General features: G+C 51.8%; 1 protein-coding gene across 5 annotated transcripts in view; it reads right to left on the bottom strand.

Moving 5' to 3' along the window:
* The window catches only part of CACNA1E (calcium voltage-gated channel subunit alpha1 E), a 147,319-nt gene that overhangs the window by 32,172 nt on the left and 92,443 nt on the right, over positions 1 to 22,704 (bottom strand). For 3 of the 5 annotated variants that reach the window (XM_075096957.1, XM_075096954.1, XM_075096956.1), the window contains 16 exons: positions 14,229 to 14,344; positions 13,158 to 13,211; positions 12,671 to 12,799; positions 12,166 to 12,375; positions 10,702 to 10,814; positions 10,329 to 10,441; positions 10,073 to 10,204; positions 9,663 to 9,735; positions 9,138 to 9,255; positions 8,742 to 8,809; positions 7,222 to 7,319; positions 4,031 to 4,087; positions 2,163 to 2,771; positions 1,793 to 2,067; positions 1,046 to 1,205; positions 368 to 497 (listed from right to left, as the gene is read on the bottom strand). In XM_075096957.1, coding sequence (XP_074953058.1) covers positions 368 to 497; positions 1,046 to 1,205; positions 1,793 to 2,067; positions 2,163 to 2,771; positions 4,031 to 4,087; positions 7,222 to 7,319; positions 8,742 to 8,809; positions 9,138 to 9,255; positions 9,663 to 9,735; positions 10,073 to 10,204; positions 10,329 to 10,441; positions 10,702 to 10,814; positions 12,166 to 12,375; positions 12,671 to 12,799; positions 13,158 to 13,211; positions 14,229 to 14,344 — 2,455 coding nt within the window. The remainder of the gene's footprint in view (positions 1 to 367; positions 498 to 1,045; positions 1,206 to 1,792; positions 2,068 to 2,162; positions 2,772 to 4,030; positions 4,088 to 7,221; positions 7,320 to 8,741; positions 8,810 to 9,137; positions 9,256 to 9,662; positions 9,736 to 10,072; positions 10,205 to 10,328; positions 10,442 to 10,701; positions 10,815 to 12,165; positions 12,376 to 12,670; positions 12,800 to 13,157; positions 13,212 to 14,228; positions 14,345 to 22,704) is intronic. The other 2 variants (XM_075096955.1, XM_075096961.1) reach the window with 1 other exon arrangement.

Raw genomic sequence — 22,704 nt, 5'->3', positions numbered from 1 at the left:
TGCATAGGCAGGGGAGGAACATTCCCCACACATGGTACAGGCGGCTCTGAAATCATGCTGCGAGCTGGAATCTTGCTTCCCCATACCAGTCCCTGTGCATATCAGCATCTCCCCAGTTTAAGCTACTTTATTGACAAGGCACCCTGGTCTGCTCCCCAGACTCTAAACCCCATGTGTGGGAGGCTGAGAGGGTTTTCTGGGTCTTATAAAGGAAGGCAATGAAGGACGAAGTCAAATCCTATGGCACAGTGCAAGCACTGCCACCAGCTGCCCTGATCCATGTCCCGCATGTGCCCCACCATGGAAGCTGAAATCCTACAGGATCTCTGCCTGGAGGATGGGGGGAGCAGGGGAGGTTTGCAATCACTTTGTTGCGGTCAGAGTTGGTAAGGACAGGATCCTCTGCTGCGAGGGCGATGCTGCTGGCGGCAATCACGAGGAGGATGCACATCTCGAAGTAGCGCAGGTTCACGATGTAGTGGCAAGCCCTCCGCACCCTGCAGAGAGACAGCCCACACCCCAACCTGTGAGACCCTGATGTGCCCCAAGCATGGCCCACATGCAAAATCCACCCCCCATCACCAGCTTCCAGAGCAGAAAGATGGGCAGCAAAGTCTGGGGAGCAAAACAAGGGAGCCCAAGGGTGGTTTGGGCTTACTGACCCCTTTGCTTGGCTGACCCAGCCCTGTGGACACCGTGTGGCCAGCCAGGAACAGTCCCTGAGAAACTGGTGGGCTTATTATTCCAGACTGCTGGAGCTGGGCAAGAGCTACAGGGGAGCAGAAAACTGCAGAAAAATGCAACACACATTGTCTGAAAATCACAGCTAGCAATCAGCAGTTGGGAGAGAAAGCCATGAGTGTGGTTGGCACAGAGGGAGAGTGCTCCCGGGGCTTGGAGAACACTGTGGCTGCTTATCTAGACTCTGTGGGAGATATTCAGCCCCCTTCCCAAGGGAATCCTTTTTTTTCAGTGACATCTAGGGGTCCTTCCCCTTGCAGCCCTCCCCAGCCCCAGGCTCCTACGGTTCAACAAAATGCCTCACGGATTGGTGGTGCTGAAGATGAACATGGAACTGTGAGGCACCATCGCTTTGCCCGTCTCGCTTTTCTCCTTCTTTCGCTTCTTCTTCTCCATCTCCTCCACATCCTCTTTGGTCTCAGCCTCCTTTAAGGGGCTGGCTTCGCCATCTGTCTTGTTGCTAACTGCAAGAAAGTGAGAGCCTTTGCCTGGTCTTGCACGCAGGGAGCACCTTGAGGTGTCCCTGCCACCCCTGCCCCCGGGTTTCTGCTTTGCATCCCCATGCCATTACGGGAGGAACCAAAAGAGAAGAAAACACATGAGCTGCCAGGATGAAGAGGTTTTAACAAGGCCAATTTGCAGTACTCTTTAATTAATAACACTGTTGAAAGCGGCTCACCTTGACAGTGAGAATGCTGTTAAGGGGTCTGAGCGGCAGTGAGCTGGGTGGAGGCTGTGGATGTGTTAGGAAAAACAGGGGATGCAAGTGTTTTGCCTGGGCAGGGAACAAGGGGAAAGGAGGGACGAGGCAATGGGGTGGGTGGGAAGGAGGTGAGAAAGGGAGAAGCTCCCAGGGGACAGTGGCACATCAGCGCTGCTTTTGGGCTCCCCTGAAAAACTGGAGTGCTGGAGGGAGGTGCTTCAAGGAGCAGCAAGGAAAGCCCCCCCAGTTGATAGATGTGGATAAGAAAAGCCATGCAAGTGGCTCTCCATCCCACCCCAGGGTCCCTGAAGGCTGGGAACGGGGCTCAGGAAAGAGACGGTTCCTCACTCTGTACCACAGCAGAGTCGTGGACATCGATCATGATGGTGGTGCTCTCCGTGGCCTTCTCAGTGTTAGGGGTAATGGAAGAGAGGTCAGGCTCGCTCCGGCTGACAGTGTGGCTGGCCTCCAGCAGCGCTTGCTCGCTGGTGTCGAGGCTGCAGCAATCCTGTTCTGTCAGGCTGCCTGTCTTTTCCCGCGGAGCCTCAGGTGCTGCTTGTGGAGGGCTCCCATCCTCAGCAGTCCCGACCAGCTCAGCATCGCCGGCAGGGACCCCGTTTGTCCTGTGGGAGGGAAGTAGGATGAAAAGAGATGCAAGAAGATAAGAGAAGAGGACAAGGAGCCATGGGAACTACAAGATGCCCTCCCAGGTACCAACCTGATGGGCTCTCCACTCGCCTCTGGCTCCCCCTGAATCAGCATCTCTGCTGCAGCCATATCCCTGTGCTGGTGCCCATCCTGCGTCCCCTCCGTGGGGCTGGCCTCCTCTAGACCCATCTCCTGGCTGGCTGAGCGGCTCCCCAGGGCACTGGCCGACTCCTTTCCCTCCATTCGGGCTCTGCGGTGCCGGCTGCGCCGCTGGCTCTGCCTCATCCTGGCCCTATCCTCGATGACACCTCCTGCCCCGTCCTGCTCACCTGGCTCACAGTTCCCGTGGCACGATTTCTGGTGCCACGCCTCCTTGTCTCGCTTAGCCCGGGGCGATGGACTCCTCCTGTCCTCACCACTGCCAGGGTTGGCCCCCGGGCCTGGCTGCTCCGGGCCCTCAGCAGGTGGCTGCTCGCCCTTGCCACCTTGCTCCTCGGCACATTTCTCCAGGGCGACACCATCCCCCGGTTTCTTCCTGCGGAAGATACTGGCGTGGGGGTTGATGAGGGACGGCTCATCCTTGTTGATGCCCTCCTGGCTGGACATCTGCATGTGCCGACGCAGCTGGCTGGTGCGCTGCTCCCACACTGACATGTGGTGCCGCCGGCGACGCTCCCGCCTGCAATGGGCAACAGCAAGGTGTCAGCATCTTGGACACGCACCCTGCTGCTGGTGCTTCACCCGCTCTGTGAAGCGCCCGCCCTGTATTTAATTTGGGAATCCCAGAGAGAAGCAAATGCCATCCCCAGACTGGGCTCCTGCTTTGTCCCCAGCCCTCCAGCTTCCCTTTGGTGCTGGCAGGTGCGGAAATGGGGCTGAAACTGTACTTCTGCCCCTTCAGACACATCAGGCTGATGGAGGACCAGCTCCAGCAGCCTCACAGCTGCCCTGAGGTTTCAGGCAGCAAACCCAGCTTGCTGGGAGCAGCCAGCACCTCGGCTTACCCTATCCCAGCTGGGTGGTAACTACCTTCCTCTTGTATGATTGCCTGGGGACACCTTCTTAAATATAGGCAATGCCCTCTCACTGCAGCCAGGGATCCCTCCTTCCACTGGGGATGTCTTTGTATCGCCAGCTCCTTGGAGCCAAACTCCTTTTCAGAGCAACACTGTTCTAATGGTACAAGTGACGGTGCAGGGGATGCTGGCACAAGAGCCACCTTGCTGGCAAGGGTGGCGTCCTGATGGGATGGGGACAGTAAGTAAGAGGGGAAAAGATGCCAGGTACAAGACCTGCCTTTCTTAGTGAGAAATGGCCCTCTGAGATATTTGCAATGAAGAATATCACCAGGCGCAGGAGTCCTCCTCCCTCCCTGTGCTCAGCCAGGATAGTCCCTCTCCCAGCATGTCCCAGGCAGAAAGCCTGCACCGAGGCTTGGGGAACAGCAGTTTTGGCTGCCGGTGGGGGAAGGAGCTGTACTGGGCTTTTTTATGTTCCTGCAGGTGTGCTCTAGGGAGGACTGGACTATGCCATGAAACCTTTGCAGTGCTGTAAACGTGCGCACAAACACCCTGGAGAAGACAGACATGCCCTTCCCAATGCACCAAGGCACACAGAAACACCCACAAGCACACACGTGTGCATACACATACACTGCTCACCCCCAGAGCACACACGACTGCACATCCACAGGTAGTAGCACACACCGACACACACGTACTGCACGGTGCACACAAAAAGGGGGTTAGGCACACACAAAACCACAAATGCACGCACACATGCACACAAACAGGGGTGCAAAGGAGCACACAGAATACAGGCACACGCACACAACCCCCCCGCCGAGGAGGCTGGAGGTAAGCGGCGTCTGCCCCGGCCCCATGGACGCACAAAAAGCACAGGAGCCACAGACGACACGCGCCCCCGCGGCCCACATACAGGTGGCTGCTGCGTGGCTCCCACATCGACATGTGGTGTCTCCTTCGCCTGTCTCTTCTGGGGAGGAAAAACAAATGTGTTCAATCCCCCCTTCACCCCTCCTTCGATTCATGTGGGCAATGAAGAGAGGTGTGTGTCCCCGCCCCGAGCAGCTGGCATCTCTTTGCCTATCAGCCTCCGGCTGCTGGGATGCCGGAGCGCAGCAGCCAGCAGCGAACCTCCTGCACACACACACTTGCACAACAGCAACGAGCTGCCTGTAGGGCTGCCCGTGCTCACACTCACGTGCTGTACCCTGATTCCCACACCCCACTGTGGCACATGTCGCTGCCGTCCAGGAAGATGCATGCAGCGATGCTCGTGCCAGGGATGCAGGTCCATTTCGTAGGGGCCATGGAGCCTTCCCCTCACTGACCAGCTGTGCAGCAGCAGCATGGGGAGAACAGTGCAGGCTGTAGCCCCTCAGAAGCCCTGGTACATCCTTAGATATTTAACAGCTCTTCTGAACTCCTTGAAATTAACTTTTCCTGAGCAACACGTGGCAATTTTGCAGAGGAGGTGGTGTATCAGTCCAGCTCCGAGCTGCTCAGAGCCATCACCATGGGTTGATGCTGCCCTGAGACCACAGAGGGAAACATGAAGCTCCCCAGCAAAAGCAAGGCATAAGCCCAGGGCTGAGACTCTGCAGAGCCCCTTTCACCTGAGCAGCCCCGACACAGGGAAGCCTAACAGGGCTGTCAGTGCCCTTCACCCCTGCTGACTTCAGGCAGCTGGGGAGATTCAAGGCTTTATCCTTTGTATCAGCACAGAAATGATTCAGATACGTATGGCTCCAAGCAAACAGCCACGAGCATATGCAAATGTGCATGCAGTGATTTCCAGGTTTTGCTTTTTGTAAATGCCGTGTGTGTGCAGGACGCGCAAGCAAATATACTCCAACCGCATGGGACCAAGCGCCCGCATGTGCGCAGAGTTCACGCAGGCGAGATGGGGTGCATCTTGCTGCCATCCTGTGAGTGCAATGATACCCTCAGCCCTCTGGTGAGTCACATTGGTGATCACCTCCTTACGGCCTCGTGCACGGGAACAGCCCGGTGCCATGCTCAAGGCAGAGATCGAGTTGCAGACACCCACCGCTGTCCCTGCAGCAAGTGGCCAAGCCTTCAAATGCATCCATGCACCGTTAGGCACCAACACATGACAGCATCCGCATGCGTCCATCTGGCCACCCACTCGTCAAACAGCCCCGAGCCATCTGCACCAACGGCGCCCATGTACGAATACAATACTCCGATCGGCACCACAGCTACCCACGCCAACCTGGCCATGTGGGAGCACTCATCCCCGCTCAAGCACCACCGGACCTCTCTGCAGGCAGGAACGTGTGTACCAAACCTGCCTGTGCTGGGTTCCCACAGAGAAATGAAGCCATCTGTGTCTGCACACACCCAAATGCAGAGACCATCTCGGCTTCACCATCCTGAGTGTCCAACAGCCCTTTGGTACAGGCTCTGCTCTGGCTTGTCCCTTGCTATGATGTCTCCATCAGCCCTCCCCAGCTGCTGGCATCAGCATTGCACCACCAAAGGCACATCAGACCTGATACTGGAGATGGTCACCCCCACAGCATCATAACCCCTTCCTGCCCTTGACACTATTGATCCTGATGAGGGGGAGGCGCTGGAAAAAAAGATGTGCAAACATCAATACCTCTAATTTCAATGCCACTAGAACAACAACAAAAGGTTAGAGAGATCTGTTTGCCTAACCAGCTATATCTGACAATGGCTAGAAAACTCTAGCAGGGATGTGCAGCGTGGGCAAATCCTTCAGTACCCTAATATAGCCCATCATTCCCTCTTCCTCTGTCCTACCTGTCCATCTTCCAGCATCTTCTGATGCTTATATCCCTTTATTCCCTCGCTTTGTCCGACACATTCCCACTCGTAGCCACAGACAGTCATGACACACAGACTCTGCCATCTCTCCTGTAAACCCCCCTAGTACTTGGTCAGGCACAGATTTATTACGAACATCCCATCACCCCCAAACCAGGGCGATACCTGCAGCTGCTGGGAGACCAGACAGGGCTTACAAGTACCCCCAGCTCCTGCTGCCCTTACAACCATGGGTGATGCATGCAGGATGAGGGACCATCACATCCCACTGCTGCCAAGCCAGGGAGCTGAGGCTGTTCCCAAGGCCGCCTCCGACCCCCCCACGTCAGTGCTCGCCTGAAGACAGTGGTTTCTCGCAGCAAGTCTGCAAGAGATTCTGCCATGTATGAGCTTGGCTGGGTCTCAAAGTATAACGAAACCTAAAATTCCCTGGGAAGGGATTCTATAAAAAAAGAAAAAAAAAAAAATCCTTTCAGCCGTACTGAAATGTACTGTTTTGGGAAACAAATCAAAACGCCTCGTTCCAATGTTGACTTCAAAAGTTTTATGTGATTTAGACCATATGACACTACAAAATAAAAGGAAAAAGGCGTCTAGAAAGGAAAAAACAGAACTTTCTTCTGAAATGCAGACACAAGGCTCCTTAACACCATGCTGGGGGTTTATGTGGTTTGGGTTTTTTTTTTGTTGCCCATATCAAATTTCTGTACAATCAAATGTGGTTTCACAAAACAGCTCCATCTCTCATAACTGGTTTTTCTGCCAGGGAAGGAGCCCAGGGGAGATTTCTGACACCGCTGGTCCCTTCTACCCCAGCCCTGGCTGCAATCGTGCAGCTCCGCCACAAAGAAATGCTCCCTGGGAATAAATATCACCCCTCCTCAAGAAAAAAACTGAGATACTTTCCTCCTCTCCAGCCTCCTTCCCCACCCCTAGCAGCAGCCCTGAGTGTTTGAGCCATACATTTGGGGCAGAAAGCCTCTTTTAGTGGATTTCTGCCATGCCCAAGCTCTGAGGCTGCTGCTTGGGGCAGGGGTGGGAAGCCCATGTCCTGCAGGGTTAGCTGGTCCCCGCTCCAACACCTCTCCGAAGGCACTGCTGCTCACAGGCAGCATGTTCTCCATCCATCCTCAGGAAGACACCCGGAGAAGGACTCACCCCGTGAGGGGACCCCTTTTTATTGTGACAGCCTCACAAGTAGCTGTGCCAGGCTCCACTTCAGCTCTCCACCCTGCTGAGAAGCCCCACTGGGCTTGGGAGGGCACCGGGCTAGCAGTGGAGGGGGTCACTCACTCGATAGCAGGCATGTTTGGGGCAGACATGGGGCTGACTTCTTTGGCTTTCTGAAGGGCGTGCTTCTGGTTAAAGGCCTCCTCTTCCTCCTGCTCATCCTGTGGAGGAAAGAGTGGAGTTGCTTAGTGGGATGCTAGGGTTTCAAGGGAACATGCAGCCATTGGAGGCAGCAAAGGATGCACAGGGCTACCTTAAATGCCAAGACATGCAGGAGAAAAGGGGAGCAGGCACCTGTATTTCCAGTGGCAGCCTTTATTTTAATATAGGGATACAAATTCCACACTATGCTAGATCTTACTGAAGGCATCAGTGCTATTTAAATAAGTGAACCCAGCCCACTCCAGGCAAGAGCCAGGCTGTGCACACTAGAACAGCCCCAGGCAGCGTAGACCAGCTCAGCCCTCCCTTCTTCACAGCCACAGGGGTAAGACAGGCATCCCCCCAATGGAGTGGGAGGCAAGGCATCCATGAATGACCCCGGCAGAGACCATATTGATTTAATGAGTATGGTTGTGTCTCTGGAGCAAAAAATATCATTAGGAGTCATTAGTGCACATTCAGCCTTTTCAAAAACTCAGCGCTCTCTTAATTGATGCTGCTGGTACACCGTGGGGCTCTCCCACCCCTCTCATCCCAGTAGCAGCTGGCAGCCCCTGGAAGTGCCACCTGCACCCACGGCGGGACGACAGGGACCCCCGCACACACCCTTCAGGCAAACAAGCACCATGCCCCATTTCATTTGATGCTAACAGGTCAGATTTACACCAGCATGGAAGCCATTCTGTGCACTCCAGGGACCTGAGCAATAGGCATGGGCTCTGCAAAATAACAGGCACCACAAGATTGCTAGTCCCTTCCAAAGAGCAGCAATGACCCTTGCAGCTCTCGCCTACTCACCATTATCCAGATTGCGCCCCAACATTTTAGCATTCCCCAAATATTTCCCAGCATCGTCTTAAAAACAGCTAAGCCCAATAACCTTCTCAAGCACCACCCTAAATTGCATCCTAAATCATATCCACTGCCCTGCGGGCAGATGGGCAATAAATACTGACACCACTGGAAAGCACTCCCCACTCTATCTCCTGAGTGCTTGGGCAAATAACCATCCCACATCAGACCCCATCAGATAGATGAGGGTTATCTTGATTTGACTGTAGGCAAATGAAACTGGGGAGCTTAAATGAAGAAATAGTTAAGTTGCACTTGTTGGAAAGTGTGGGTGTTCCTGGAGAGACTTGAGACCAGCAGGTTTAAGCACTTTCCCAAATCAAAGTCTACATAGCTTTGCCCAGCAATACAGGTTTCTGTTTCAGGGGACAACCCTGTGTACCCTCCTGCAGGGGGAGCCCCCACTTCCAATTTGACCTGACCTCTTTCCAAAGCAGCTAAAGGATAAGGTAGCCCTGGCTCTGGAGTGAGGACAGTCACAGGCAGTGCTCCCGGTGTCTTTCCTGCTGCCCCTCTCCTTCACTCTCTTCACACCAGCAAGAGAAAAAAAAGAAGCAGCTGGAACATACTTTGGTAAGCTCCTGAGCGTTGGCCAGGTTGTCCACCGCAATAGCCAAGAACACGTTCAGCAGAGTATCTGCAAGCAGCTAAGGATGCACAAGGCACTTGTTAAGGACATGGGTGTCTGCAGCCACCAAGGGAAGGTGGCCCTGATGGCTTCTCACCAGCTCAATAAGGAGCAGCCACAGGGTCAGACTCCTCACCCACCCCATATATACAGCCCTCAGTTCACCTCCAGACAGCTCCTTCTCTGCATTTGGGATATATCCAGGGCTGCTGCATGTGTGATGGGACTCCCTCAACTGGGAGAGGAGGAAGGAGCAGTGGCTGTGGATGGGGGTGCCCACAGAGAGGGAGATGTGATGGGGTTGTCTCCACTAAAAGCACAGCAGCCAGGTGGATACAGTTTCCAAACAAGGTGAGGACGATGAAATAGATGGAGGACCACATGCCTGAGCGAACACCTCCCTGGGAGCGGATGCCGTTGTACATCACCTCGTTCCAGTCCTCACCCGTCAGGATCTGCAGGAAAGCAAGCCAGCAGCTCTGTCACCCACACCTTCTCGTCACCTGGACAGCCCCCTCGATCCACCTCACCAATGCACAGGAGCCAACTACGGAGACCCTGTGCAGGGGATAACCCAGCTCTACAGCTGCAGCACTTGAGGGAGATGATGTTGGACACCACTGAGGATTTAGGTGTCTTCAAAAGAGCTTTGAAACTTTTCCACCTCCTCTAACAGAGATGGAAGAGTTTCCATCTCTTGCCATCCACTTTTTTATACAGGAGGAGAGGGAGGAAGAGAGTTATATCCTAACAGCCGGTGGAGGGGAACTTATTTGGTTTAAAGAGCCCCTTCCAGCTAGGGGAGAGTGAGCAGGTCGTCCCAGGTCCCTTTGGTTATGTCTCTTTGCAGCTCAGCTCCTACCTGGAACACTGTCATGATGGCTGCGGGGAAAGTGTCAAAGTTGGCTGATGGTGTCCCATCGATGAAGTTAAACCTGGAATTGGAACCGGGAGGACATAAATGGGCTGGAGTACCAAGGCCATCAAACCCCTGACTGCTGTGTGGTCAGCTCTCTTGTGCTCGGGAGGGCCTTTCCCCACCCTAAGGAAGGTCTCCTGAGCATTTGGTGGCAGAACACAAAAGGTCTCCTGGCCAGAAGGACCCACACAACCCAAAGGCACACCTTAAGCAGGGACTTTTGTATGGTAGAAGTACCACTGTTAGCAGGAGACTGAGGGACAAGGCTACAGTCTTCATAGGCACCTAAGAGGGTGTCATCACTTGGCTTTAACATCAAGAAATTCCTTTTCCCCAGACTTGAAATGACCTACCTGCCTCCAAAGAGCTGCATTCCCAGCAAGGCAAAGACTACAATGAAGAGGAAGAGGAGGAAGAGCAGGCTGATAATAGACTTCATGGAGCTCATCAATGAGACTACCAAATTCCTCAGGGATGCCCAATATCTAGAAAACAGAGACATTGCTGGAGCACTTGTAGTGATGCTGATAGAAGAGAAGAAGCAACTGGATCTGGGCTACAGCCACAGTCTGACATGAAGAGTGATAGGCGTGGACGGTTGGTACATACTTGGTTATTTTAAATATTCGCAGGAGACGAAGGGCTCGTAGGACACTGATCCCAAAAGAGGTTCCTGGTCTGAAGATAGCCCAAACCACTTCAAAGATGCTTCCCACTGTGACCTGAGAGGCAGACACAGACATGAGTCAAAGACAGGCTCAGGAGAGGCTGTTGCAGGAAATCTTCACATGCCTGAAGACAAGGCACTCACCACCCTGTCCAAGACCTGGTATCTCAGCCTGGCACAGGCAGGCTGTCCTGGAAGAAAGGACGCCCCTGCCCACTGCAAGGGCCATCCCGTTCTTCTCCCCCTTGCTGCCTTGCACTGCAGACACTGGCCAACATCTCCCCCCACACCCACAGCATCTCTGGGGCTGCTTACCCCACAGTCAAAGCAGTTGAAGGAAGAATGGAAGTAAAGGCGTGGCCCCATCCCATACATCTTTAAGGACATCTCCAGGAGGAAGAGCCCAAGAAACAGAAACTCTGCATAGTCTGAAAGAGAAAACCCAAATGCGCTACGACCAAATGGGGCTCCGACCTGCATGGAGCATCCTGCATGCACCCACCAGGGGCCCACAAAGCACACCACAGAGGTGGGACAAGCTGATGACCATGCTGCTTCCCCAAGCTCTCAGGGTTCAGAATGAGGGAAGCTTGTCTGTGAGGAGCTAAATTGTATATAACAGAGGTTCAACCCCACAAGTTAATCTTTCAGAGTAGGTGCACTGGTGTCCCAGGGGTTTGAGAAGACCAGAGATGGTCAGTATGGAGCAGAGCAACTCTTTAGCATTATATGACAGTGGTTGAGGCATCTGCAAAGACATTAACCACACAACCCTGTGGGGTAATATTAGCAACCTGGATTTAAATCATTGCATGTCTGGAACTTGGCCAGGGTAACTGAGCTGAACAGCCAAGAGCCAGTGAAAGGCTTCTCCAGCTATTTCATGAACATTAGCAGGCAAGAGTCTGGCTCTTCACCTTGTCCAAAAGATGCTTCTCACCACGACCAGCTGCCGTACCACAACGTGGCGTGCTGGGATCCCGGCAGGTCTGAGCATGCTAATGCAAATTTGGCCAGGCCTAGTGCTTGACAAGGACATTCTCAAGGTGAGTAAGAATAATACAACTGAGAAAGCAGCACTGTCCCTACTGCAGCAGCTCAGGTGTAAGACACAGCTGCTGTTGGGTTGACCACGTTGCTCTGCAGTTAGCATCATGCTAGAATAGATATGGGTGTACTGCCTCCGAGGCCTGACCTTGTACCATGGCCCACAGTGGGCTGGTGGATGCTCCAGTAACTGTTTTCGAGCGTCGGATCTCCATGCCATGCTCTGCACCAAAACTTTAACCACAGGGTTCTCCCATGACCAGTTCCCTCCCTGCAAACTCACACCTTTCCAGCAATTGCTTATGGGCATTCAAAGATGCATCTCCTGCAAGCTTTCCATCACCGCTGTTCACAATCTTAGGATAAACCCAGCTGAGACCTGCCTGCAGTCTGTTTCTCTCTCTTGACAAATACATCAGACCTGAAGGGCATGAGGCCAGTAAATCTCCACATTTGCCCACAGGGCTGCGACAGCCATCAGTGGCCACAGGACCAAGGGCAAAGCTGAATTAAATGGCTGTACGTGGTCTTTTTTATCAACAGTGGATGTAATTCAGGTTTTTCCCCACCCAGCTCCATACCAGCATGACAGTGGTGGGATTCATCCCCATGTGCCCTGGGGTAAGGAGCAAGGGCGTGCTGCAACATCCAACCACTGGAGATAAGAAGGTTGCAGGAGGTTTTGCTTGCCCACACAGTGCTCTCACACCTACACAAAGCCCAGGGACTCACAGAGGAAGTGGGTGAGCCAGGCTGGCTGGTTGTGATGGACGATGGCCACGCAGGCAGTGTTGAGAGCCACCAGGCTCAAGACAATCCAGTAGAAGACCTGGGATTTCACCATGTGGCGAACAGAGATGCGCAGGAGTCGCTCCTTGTGCCGTAAGTAGGAGGCACCATCCACTCTGGCGCCTTTGAGGCCAGAGTGACTCAAGGGGTTACCTAAGGGAAAAGAGGGAGTAGAAGTTGGGTGCTCCAGTCAAGGTGAGAGAAGGAGTTGGGTGCTCCAGCCTTCCCTGCAACATGAGACAGGGCAGACAGCTTACAGGCATTGCTCTTATGGGACATGACGTAACCACAGTTTTAAATGGTACGGGGTCAGAAGCTGGTTTGCCCCCTTTGCTGTCAAGCTAGCAGATATGGCCTATCTGTGACAATTTCCATGTGACAGGTATCACCCTTGCAACTCAATAAACTGGCAGAGATTTTGGGGAGGAAAGCTCCAAACTGCACTAACCCAAGGTTGGATGAAGAGGTCTTCTCTGTGCCAGCCTCCGTTCGCCCACTGAGGAGATATCGACACAGTGCTCATCGCTCAAGTTCATGGTATCCGTCCGGTTCCTTTTGATGGTGGCTCTCCTGAGCACTGGGAAAGGAAGAGGAAGGGGTGTCGGTGGTCCAATTCTGCTGGTAGCTAGCTCACTGAACCACAGCCTGGTGATCAGTACTTGGCTAACTTAGGTCTGGTAACAGGACAGACGTACCCAGGTGACCTTAGTCCAGTGCTGTCCCTGTGTGGGACCAGACATCTTCCAACCTCCATGCTCTCTTAGGGGTTTTACTGTCAATCCATTTCCCCACACCCCTCTCTCAGGCCACAGACTCCACTGGGGCATCCCCCAAACCTCTGTCCACTCATCACAGCTAGAGGGTTTCAACCTCCATCTGCAGGCAGGCAGAAGGAAGGGGAGGCAGATGCTTAGGCAGGGCATTGCTAGTCTTACCTTCTAAGGCTGAGGTCCCAGAATTTTTGTTCTCTTCAGCCAGCATCACTTCCTCTACGCAAAACACAGAGTTCAGCATCAGGAGACCAGACATAGTTGGCTGAGCATATCAGACCTCACTACCTTGTGCCTAAGCACTTCACCCAGCCTGGGTGTTTGCTCTATGTTGCAAACTCTTGTCAAGTATTGGTTAAGTGTCCAGAAGCAAATTCTGGAGGGTGGCAAGCATCAGCTACCACACATTGCATCAGAAAGAAAAATTACTTGTAATCAACCCTTCTTCTTCCACTGTAATCAACCTTCTACTAAAGAAGTTGAATATTGTAGACAGGTCTGGGGCTCAACATGCCAACCCAGGACCAAAGCTGAGATCTGAGGCTTAGGCCTTGTTTCAAGATACCATCCTTTTTCAAGTCTGAACACAAGGTGAAAGTATAAATCTTCCCTTCCCAGAGCTGAATGCACTGAACTGAACCCAATGAGGTGCAAGAAAGGACAAGTGCTGTGGCAGTTTGGGGACTAGGACGCATGGACTGTTGCTCATGTCTGGGTGTCAGCAGGAAGCCTGGAAACCTTCAAGATCCCCAGCCCTCACCCAGATCCAGGTGGGATCCCCAAGCTGGGAACTAGCGAGTGCATCCCCTTCAGTCTGCTCCAGAAGCAGGTTTAACTGGAAAACCACTGTCACTGTTTACTGCCCTACCTTCCCCCTGCCCACCACTGTAGGGGACTCCAGCAAACATCAAGAGAAAGGAAACCATGGCAGAGCAAAGCTCGCAGCAGTGATGCTCACAGCCTTCCCTGGAAATGTAATATGCCTCATGCTCAAAATACAACAGTTTCATGCCACAAACATGGTGTTTCATCAGCTGTTGACAATGTCCAGACCATCATACCATCTGGGTCTAAGTTCATCCATGCACCCAATACCACCACGTGAGCACCTGTGCAACTTTGGGGTTGCACTGGATGATGCTCAGGAATCTCTTCCCCTCCCCGCCACTCTGCATGACCAGCACCCCTCAGTGCCCACCACCCCCCAGGCAGCCCCCCTGGCCTGTCAGCTTTTACCCGCTTTGTCTATCCAGGCCCGGTAGCCATTGAGCTCCCGCTCGATCTGCTGCTGGCGCCGCAGCTTCATGAAGGCTCGGCGGTTCTCCACTCGCTCACGCTCTTTGGCAAACTCCCTGTGGAAGGGCAGAAGGGGGCAGTGAAAGCACATATTGGGGGTAGCAGAGTGTGCGGGGGGCTGGGGGCACCAGGAAGCTGGGAGGGGAGGCAGGGACCAAGGGCAAGCACAAGCCAAGGGCTGCTGGAGCATGTGGGGCAACGCATGGCCATCCCCAGCCAAAGCATGGCCAGAGGATGGATGAATGAACAGACAGGAGGAGAGGCTTCTCTGCAGGAGGAAAGGTGCAGCTACAAGTGAGCAAATCCCCAGCTCAGTCACTCAGCCCTACGTGCCCTGGCTGGGAGGTCCTGCTGTTCGGGCAGGATGCTCCGAGCACCACTCAACTCCAGCACCAATTCAGCTTCCGTGTGTCCCTTCAGGGAACAAAAGCCAGGCACCATGAGGAGACAGCAAAGGGATGGAGAAGGGCAGGTCCTGTCCCCTGCCTTCACCTCCTCCTCTGAAACCCTTTTCTTTCCAGCCTCTCCTGGGAAGATTTTCCCAGGACTTGAGACATCCCTGTTGTCCTTCTCTGGACTTCAGTGTCTCATGCGAACTGTCCAGGCATGATGACCAGTCCAGAGAAGGACAACAGCTTGGCTTGGTGCCACAGCAGGCAGTAGGGCAGGCAGCACCTCATGGGCTCCACACAGGCAAAGGCATGGGCCTGCCTGGGGGCAAACACTGAGCAACACTGGCTGGAGCTAATGCAGTGCTCACTGCTCATACAGCCTCTAACACACATGGTACACAGATGTACTAGCATCCACGTGCTCACATGCATTCCTAGGCACAATCATAAACACACTTCTCAGTACATAAGATATATGGTTTCACCTATAGCCCAGCACAGAGCTGTGCAAAGACACCCATATGCAACTAGGGTTATACACACCTTCTCACACGCAGTTAAAACACAAGACTACACTGGTAAGTATGGTCTGCTTTCTGGTATATACACGCTCATGGCCATACGCAGAAGGCCCATGCAGGCTGCCCTCCCAAGGTTTTCACCCACCCTGTATGAATAATTGAATCCTATGATTCAATTATTCAATCATAGAATAAGTCAATCAATCAATTCAACCAATCAATTCAATCATAGAATAATTCAATCAATCATAGAATGTCCTGAGAGAAATGGACCCACAAAGATCATCCTGTCCAACTCCTGTCCCTGCACAGGACAACCCCAAAATTCACACCATGTATCTGAGGGCGTTGTCCAAATGCTTCTTGAATATCATCAGGCTTGGTGGCATGATGCCTCCCTGGGGAGCCTGTTCCAGTGCTCCACCACCCTCTGGGTGAAGAACCTTCTCCTAATATCCCACCTAAACCCCTCCCCCCCAGTACATCTTCCTGCCATTCCCTCAGGTCTTAAAGAAGATGAAGAAGCACACAAAGCCCTAAGCACATATGGAAAGGCCATCACACACAGAGAAATGGAAATATTTGGCAGAAAGCACAGGGGTGGCAATGTAGGTAACCTCCCACCTACGCTGTGGATTATATCTAAGGTGACATGGCCAGACCTGCTTCTAGGAGGTCCCACACCCCAAGCTCACACACACCATATACCTGGGGCATCTCAAGCCACATGTTATACTTCTACTCACAACCATATATGCACGCAAGGAGCATCCCTCACACCAGACATCCCCCCAGCACACCCTTCCTTCCTTGCAACAACATTAAAGGGATGCAATCTGCTGGCTGCAGCTCCCCATCCTGCCCCCAATCCCTGGTGGCCACAGAGCCCTAGCTTCATGTAGGAACCCAGCCCATGCCCTCAGCCCCCTCCCGGTCCCAGGCTGCTCTGAGGGAAGCGTGATTGCAAAGAACAAATAGCACTGTTCTCTCTGCAAGACGAATGTCTCTCTCCCCAGAGACTAGCAGCAATCTCCAGCCTCAAAAAAAAATATTCAAAAGAACTGAAAGAATTGGTCTGTCTGCTGCAGAGAGAGTTCAAGTGCATTACCCCAGCTGAGCTATTACACCCTTAATGCTGTGTGGGCTTTCACATGTGTGTGTGTGCGTGTTTGTGTGAAAAGCTTTGAATGTTCCCTGCATCTCTTGTTTAAGATCCCCAGACAATTCAAGCATTTTTAATTCCACCCCAGGAAGGTGAAGTTTCCTGCCGCTCTGGCATTAAGCATCAAATGACTCTCCCCCTCCATCGCTGGCTTTCAGACTGAAATGAGACTTTCTTCCTAGGGCAGGGAAGCAGGAGAGAACAAAAGGCAAGGAAGAGAAAAGTAGCCTAAGTAGAGGAAAGGAGGGCAGGAGGAGATGGGGGAGAAGGAAGGACCTCCCTCAGCCAACAGCAAAACACACTCAGTTTTGGATATGCCACACCAAAACCCCTCCTTGCCCTAGCTGGAGGAAAGGCAGGACCATTTTGGCTGTGCTATCATCCCTCACAGGATTTTGTTAGCAAATCTGGGACGTCAAGAAATGAGAAGATGCCATCTGCAGCCGGAGCTAGTGGGGAAGTTGCCTTTCTCCCTCTGGTTTGGTTCACTGGTCCTCCCACGCACTGAACCTCTGCCCCATGGGCCGTAACCCCATGCTAGCCAGCACCTTGGCAGAACTTTTGCCAGCCAGACCTGGCAGATATATTCTGCAACTGGGAGCACCTGGAAAGATTCCCCTGATTTACACCAGCTGGGAATCTGGCCCCTCTCTGCTGCCTCCTGCTTGCCCATCCCTCTGTCTTCCAGCTCATCCTATGCTGAAGCTACTGTTTCCTTTTGCTGCATGGCAAGAGAAGCCATCATCATGTGTCCATGATGAAACCCAGAATGACCAAGCTGAGGATCACCTTCTCCCAGACAAGGGAATGGGAGCATCTTTTCCAGCACCCCTCTCATCAACCAACATTTCCCCCTACCCAACTGTTTGCTCACAGAGCCCTAATTTGCAAGAAGCTGGTGCCACACGCATCCAGTGACAAGGTCCGTGCAGCTGCAGCAGTGTCTCCGAGGGAGATACTTCCCACACGCTTGATCCCTAATGGAGCTTAATTGCTTTTGTCCATTAGAAGGAGGAATGGGTGGCAGAGAGGGGAGGGGGAAAAGAAAAAAGTTAAGCTCAACTTAATGAATTATTACATTTCAGAGAGACACATTACCGAGCAGGGCAGCAGCGGGGGCTGGTGACATCTGAGAGTGGGTAGGCGATGCTGACAGATCAAGGATTGCTCAGAGCCAATTTGCAGCAGCGGGTAGAGATAATACTGTATGTGAGTGAGAACAGGGCCAGCCACGGTGACTGACAGCACTTGGGAAGCCTCCAAGTCGCAGGCAGGGCAGCATTACATCATCGAGAGAGCCAGGTGCCTGCCTCCCATTGAAGGGCTCTGCTCCCTGGCATATTTGGGCTACATTGCCAGGTATGGCCCAATTTTGCCTTGCAAAGAGCCTGAGGCTGTGCTACCCCATCGGGTGCCTGTGACGGCACTCAAACGACCCCAGTAGAAAGCACGAACCCCACCAGCAACACCTCTGCTTGTCCACCTGGGTATCCTGGCCCCAAATCCTGATGCCTCCAGCATGAAAACATCCACCCACAACAGCCAAGCTCCACTCATGCTGAACCTGTGTCATTGCAGCTCTTCCCCATCTGGCCTTGTAAAGCCAAAGGCACGCAGTGAGCAGTGGAGGCAAGTGCTGAAGGTCATGGTGGGAGCTGGGGAGCAGCGTGCCATCTGTCCTGCACACAAGGGCACCATCCATCCTCACGCTGTGCCCAGCCTCCCAGGGTGATTGAAGCACAGATGGTTTGCTCCTCCTCTACCTGCAAATTCTCCTCTACAGCCTTGGCATTCCCCTCACGCCACCTCACAGCATCTCTGCTCCCAGCAGGAGACCTTGGGAGACACCACCACGCTTGGCTGCTTTCCTCCCCAGGCCCCCGCACCCTTGCTCACACCAGGGCAGCAATGTTTTTACTACACCAGTGTGCTCCACTCAAAGGGCTGGAGAGCACAGGTCTGTTTTTTCTGGGAGAAGAACCCACGTGAAAGCATCTGGCTTGGAAAGGGGTCCCCTTTTCTGAAACAAACAAAAAAAAAAACCCAAACAAACACCAAAAAAACCCCAAAACCAAACCAAACACCAAACCCAAAAAACAGCTAAGAAAAAAATATCACAGATGCTACAACCCACACGTATCCTTTCTGGAGCTTCTCTGAGTCCAGAGTGGGTATATAGCGCTGGTCATATCAATGTTGTGGCTTCCGTGCTTCGAAACTACAAGCCGACCATCTTCAAACCCATCAATTTGTCACCTTTTGCCACTGTTAAAGATGCCTCCAATCAATCAGTTAGCAAACAGGTCTTAAAATGATACAAGGCAGCAGCAAGTATGGGGTGGGAAGGGGGGAAATACTGGATTACACACTGAGGATGTGGTAGCAGTATTGTGCTGCTGTAAAAAAAACACGTATAATGGGATGTATAACATCAGGTAATACTGCTGCTCTCCTCAGCACTTGAAAGGCCTCAGCTCACGGCTCTGACTCAGTTTTCAGCAGCACAATTTGAGGAAAAACTGCCTTCAACTCCAGGAGGGTGTCAGGGAAGGTTATGGGACAGAACTGACAACAGACGGTTTGGAAAACACGGATAAGACAGTTGCAAACCAGGGAGATCAGATGGTATTTACCCAAGAGGTGTAAAGGAACTAAAGAAAGAGTGTTGAACTAACTGTGCAGTCTGTAACCTGGTGCTTTAACTTAAACAGACGGTGGCAAGAAGACACAGCAGAACTGCCATTGTAGACTGGGATTATTGCACTGAATCAGGAGTAAAGGCTAGAGGAGGGAGTCCAAAAGGTACAAAAACCTCTGCAGGGGGAAGATGTGCTTCATAAGTGTGCTTTGAAGGAGGCAACAAGTTTTTTGGATATGGGTAATTGCTTGATTTAAGTTCGCTTAAATTGCCTGCCAGAAGTAGTCAGAGAAACATTCATGATCAGGTTGGACGGGGCTCTGAGCAGCCTGATCTAGTTGAAAATGTCCCTGCTCACTGCAGGGGGGGTTGGACTAGATGACATTTAAAGGTCCCCTCCAACCCAAACCATTCTATGATTCCTTAACAAAGCTGGATTGCCTCAAGAAAGCCTTCCCACAAAGCACTAACTGGTAAAAAGAATTTTTAAAAAAGGAAAATAGAAACATCCTATTTCTTGTACTCCCTTTTAGAGGTGGCCATTAGCTTTTGATCATCCCTGTGTACTTTGGTGAAAGTTACGTGTTCGCCGTGTTGTGACAAAGCTGCAGCAAGAAACGGAGCGTACAGCTGATGATGCTAAAGAGAGCATATTTATAGAGCGCCGGCAGACACACGAGTTGGGGAATGAAAAGCTGACAAGCTGTTGGTGACATCGAATGGTAAAATGGGAAGGAGCTGGGAGATACCAGCCCTGAGATTACCCATTACATCACTGCCCCATTTAAGAAGGAGCAGATCTACCTTGGAGAAAGCTTGTGATTTAAACCAGATTTTCTTATAGGTACTCATGGATGTCTGTCACATCTACCAGGTCCTAAAGGGGCTTACATTACACAGGATTGATACCCAGCAGCATGAACAATTCAGATTGACCTCGCCATGCTAGTCTGTGTTGACACCCCACTCTAAGAGAAGTGAACAAAAATAGAGGCAGAGGGGAAGGCAATGACAACATGAAGATGCAAGGAAAAGGCAGCCCAAATGGGAAACTGTCTCCACAAGTGGGGAGAAGACAGAGGGGCTCCAGATGAGAACCTACCAGAAGCAACATCAAGACTCCTAGCACTAAAGAGCTCCTTTTATAAGCCAGTTCCTTGAAGAGATGTAGGCCATCATGGCTCTGCATAGGGCCCAAAGCAGTGAAGACAAGATCACTGTTGGCTGTCTGCATTACAGGACACCACACTCTTCCCAAGGATCAACTCTGTTACAGATCAGACAACCTGGAGATCTCTTGGGTCCAGGCTTTGGGCAGCTTTGAAGATGAAGTTCAAGAATTCAAATAACTGGTATTTGCTGCAGAGCCAGAGTGGTAATCGAGATCCCAAAATGACCCAAAACAGTAAGAAACACAGGAGAACTAAGACTTTGCCTCTGCTCATGGGGAACGAAGCCCACTGAATGGCAAGGACTTTAAATACTTCCCCCTCTTCTCTCCAGTAATCCATGTTTCTTGACTACAGTTAGCTTCAGGTAACAGGCTCTCATTCATCCAAAAGCAGGTTCACCCATTGTGTGGGAACATGGATGGGCATCAGCTGTATGTTGCTTCAAAGTCTGTCCCCCACCAATGGATCCCAGCAGAGATACAGGTGTCCAGTCCAGCCTCTGCATTTCAGGGTAGAATCAGCTCCAGGCAGCTCAGTGCCTCTCCATACGCTTCATGTATGCCCTCCAAGCATAGGAAGTACTCCATGATGAAAGTGAGAAGAGCACACGTGGATGCTTGCTTTGTGTTCAGCTCAACCCTGCTGTGACCTTTAAAAAAAAGACAGGTATTCCACGACACTTGGGCTGGGCTCAAAGTTTGGAGAGTACAGAAGTACAGAAAGTACTTGAAGTACAGAAAAATAAACGACAATGAGGGCAAATATCACTGAGAGAAGGATCCGCCAACACTCCGCTTGGAAAAATGTTGAAACTGAGACTCTACAAGGGTAACAATGCTGAGGTTTGCACCTCTGTCCCATTGCTCAAAGTCATCTGTTGTTTGCAATGTTGTGCCAAAGGTGGCAATAGCATGGTCAACCCATGCTGCAAGAAAGCTACGGAAAGGTAGTGGAGGGTCTAGTAGCCCCAGCAGCAAGAAGAAAAGATGGAAGCTCTGGATTTTATTTCACTTTTTTCAGGCAGGGCTGATAGAAGCAGCGCAGCTTCACTGCTTCAAGAGCCCCGGGCTTTGTTCGCAATCACTCCCACTGGCTCATGCAGTACTGGGAAAATGTCACTCCTCCCCTTCCCTCCTATGCTCCTGTTTTTATCCTCTGTAAGTGGAGAATGGTTTTATAGACCCCCTTTGCAAGTGACAGCGATCTGCAGATGAAAGGTTTGGGGCCAGTACTGAAGGTGAGTTACAGCATGGAAAAAGCATCTCCCATTTTCAACATTTCATCACGTTAACTTCCCAGGAACATTCAAGCACTCTAACTGACACCTTCAACACACAAATACAATGAATTCAGAAGCAACCATCAAGTGTGAAACCCACAATGCAAATGCTAGATATGTCACTCCACCACTGCAAAACAAACAAACAGCCACCCACGATGTACAAAGAACTGGTAATGTTACATGATTCATTCAGGACATCCTGTCTACTTCACCCAATAGGAGTGCCCAGCACCCTCTTGCAAGCATGGAGTTGGTCATGGAGGAACTGGGCATCTCCAAAGCCATTCACCAAATCAAAGAGCAGCCATGGCTACATGATTGCTATCATTAACCAGGATGACGGTAATTGTGAAGATCTGGAAAAAACAACTCCGAAAACAATCTGTAAGCAAGAACTATGTGCCAAGTGCTTTGTCAAGAGGATCACAAACAAGCCTTTTCACCGACAGTTCACAGATAATGTGCAGTCCACAGAGCAGATTTGCAAGTAGCAAGGAACAAGAGCAAATCTGAAGCAGTTGAGACACACTAGCAAATAATTTGCAAAGAGAAATCAAGGGGAAAGTCACTGAGTCGTCTCTTTGTTGTGGTTTTTTTTTATCCTGTCCAGCTGGCTGTAAGAGGAGTTGTTATTCCATGTAACACCGGGGGATACAGCACACCAGACACACGTGTCTCTTGTCAGGCAGCTTGTTTGCAAAGGACTTGGAGGCCCTCTGCAGAAAGGTGGTACAGCAAAGCAAGGCAGAGGCACTCATTGAATATGGATGCCCACCTGGCTGCTGAATATAGATGAAGATCTCAAAGGTTCCTTTGCTTCACTCATGTTCAAATACCATGTCAATGGCACAAGAGCTTCCCCAGAACAAAGTGACAAGCACAGCTGTTTGTCACCAAGCACGGCCTCACCAACATGCATCCCATGATGGTGCTGGGGGACCTAATATGAGGTGTCACAACCCCCCTCCCCATTACACCCACACCTCCATTCAAAAGTGGTTCCAGCTAGTGAATCCCCAAACGCACAACAGGCACAGCCATTTTACATCTCATCCGAGCCACTCCCTGAGATGCTACAATCATTAAAGAAAAAAAAAACCCCAATGCTTCCAAGCTTTCACACTTCCGACGAAATATTTCTCAGGCATGTTTGTTGGCATCTTGCTATCCCTCATGATCTCCCCGCAAGCTTTTCTGCACTGTGGCAACGTGTCTCCCTGCTTTCCCCTCTGCAAACCACCTACCTCCG

Source organism: Phalacrocorax aristotelis, chromosome 6 (assembly GCF_949628215.1).
Source record: "Phalacrocorax aristotelis chromosome 6, bGulAri2.1, whole genome shotgun sequence".
Classification (NCBI taxonomy): Eukaryota; Metazoa; Chordata; class Aves; order Suliformes; family Phalacrocoracidae; genus Phalacrocorax; species Phalacrocorax aristotelis.
This window is presented reverse-complemented; position numbering and strand designations above follow the sequence as displayed.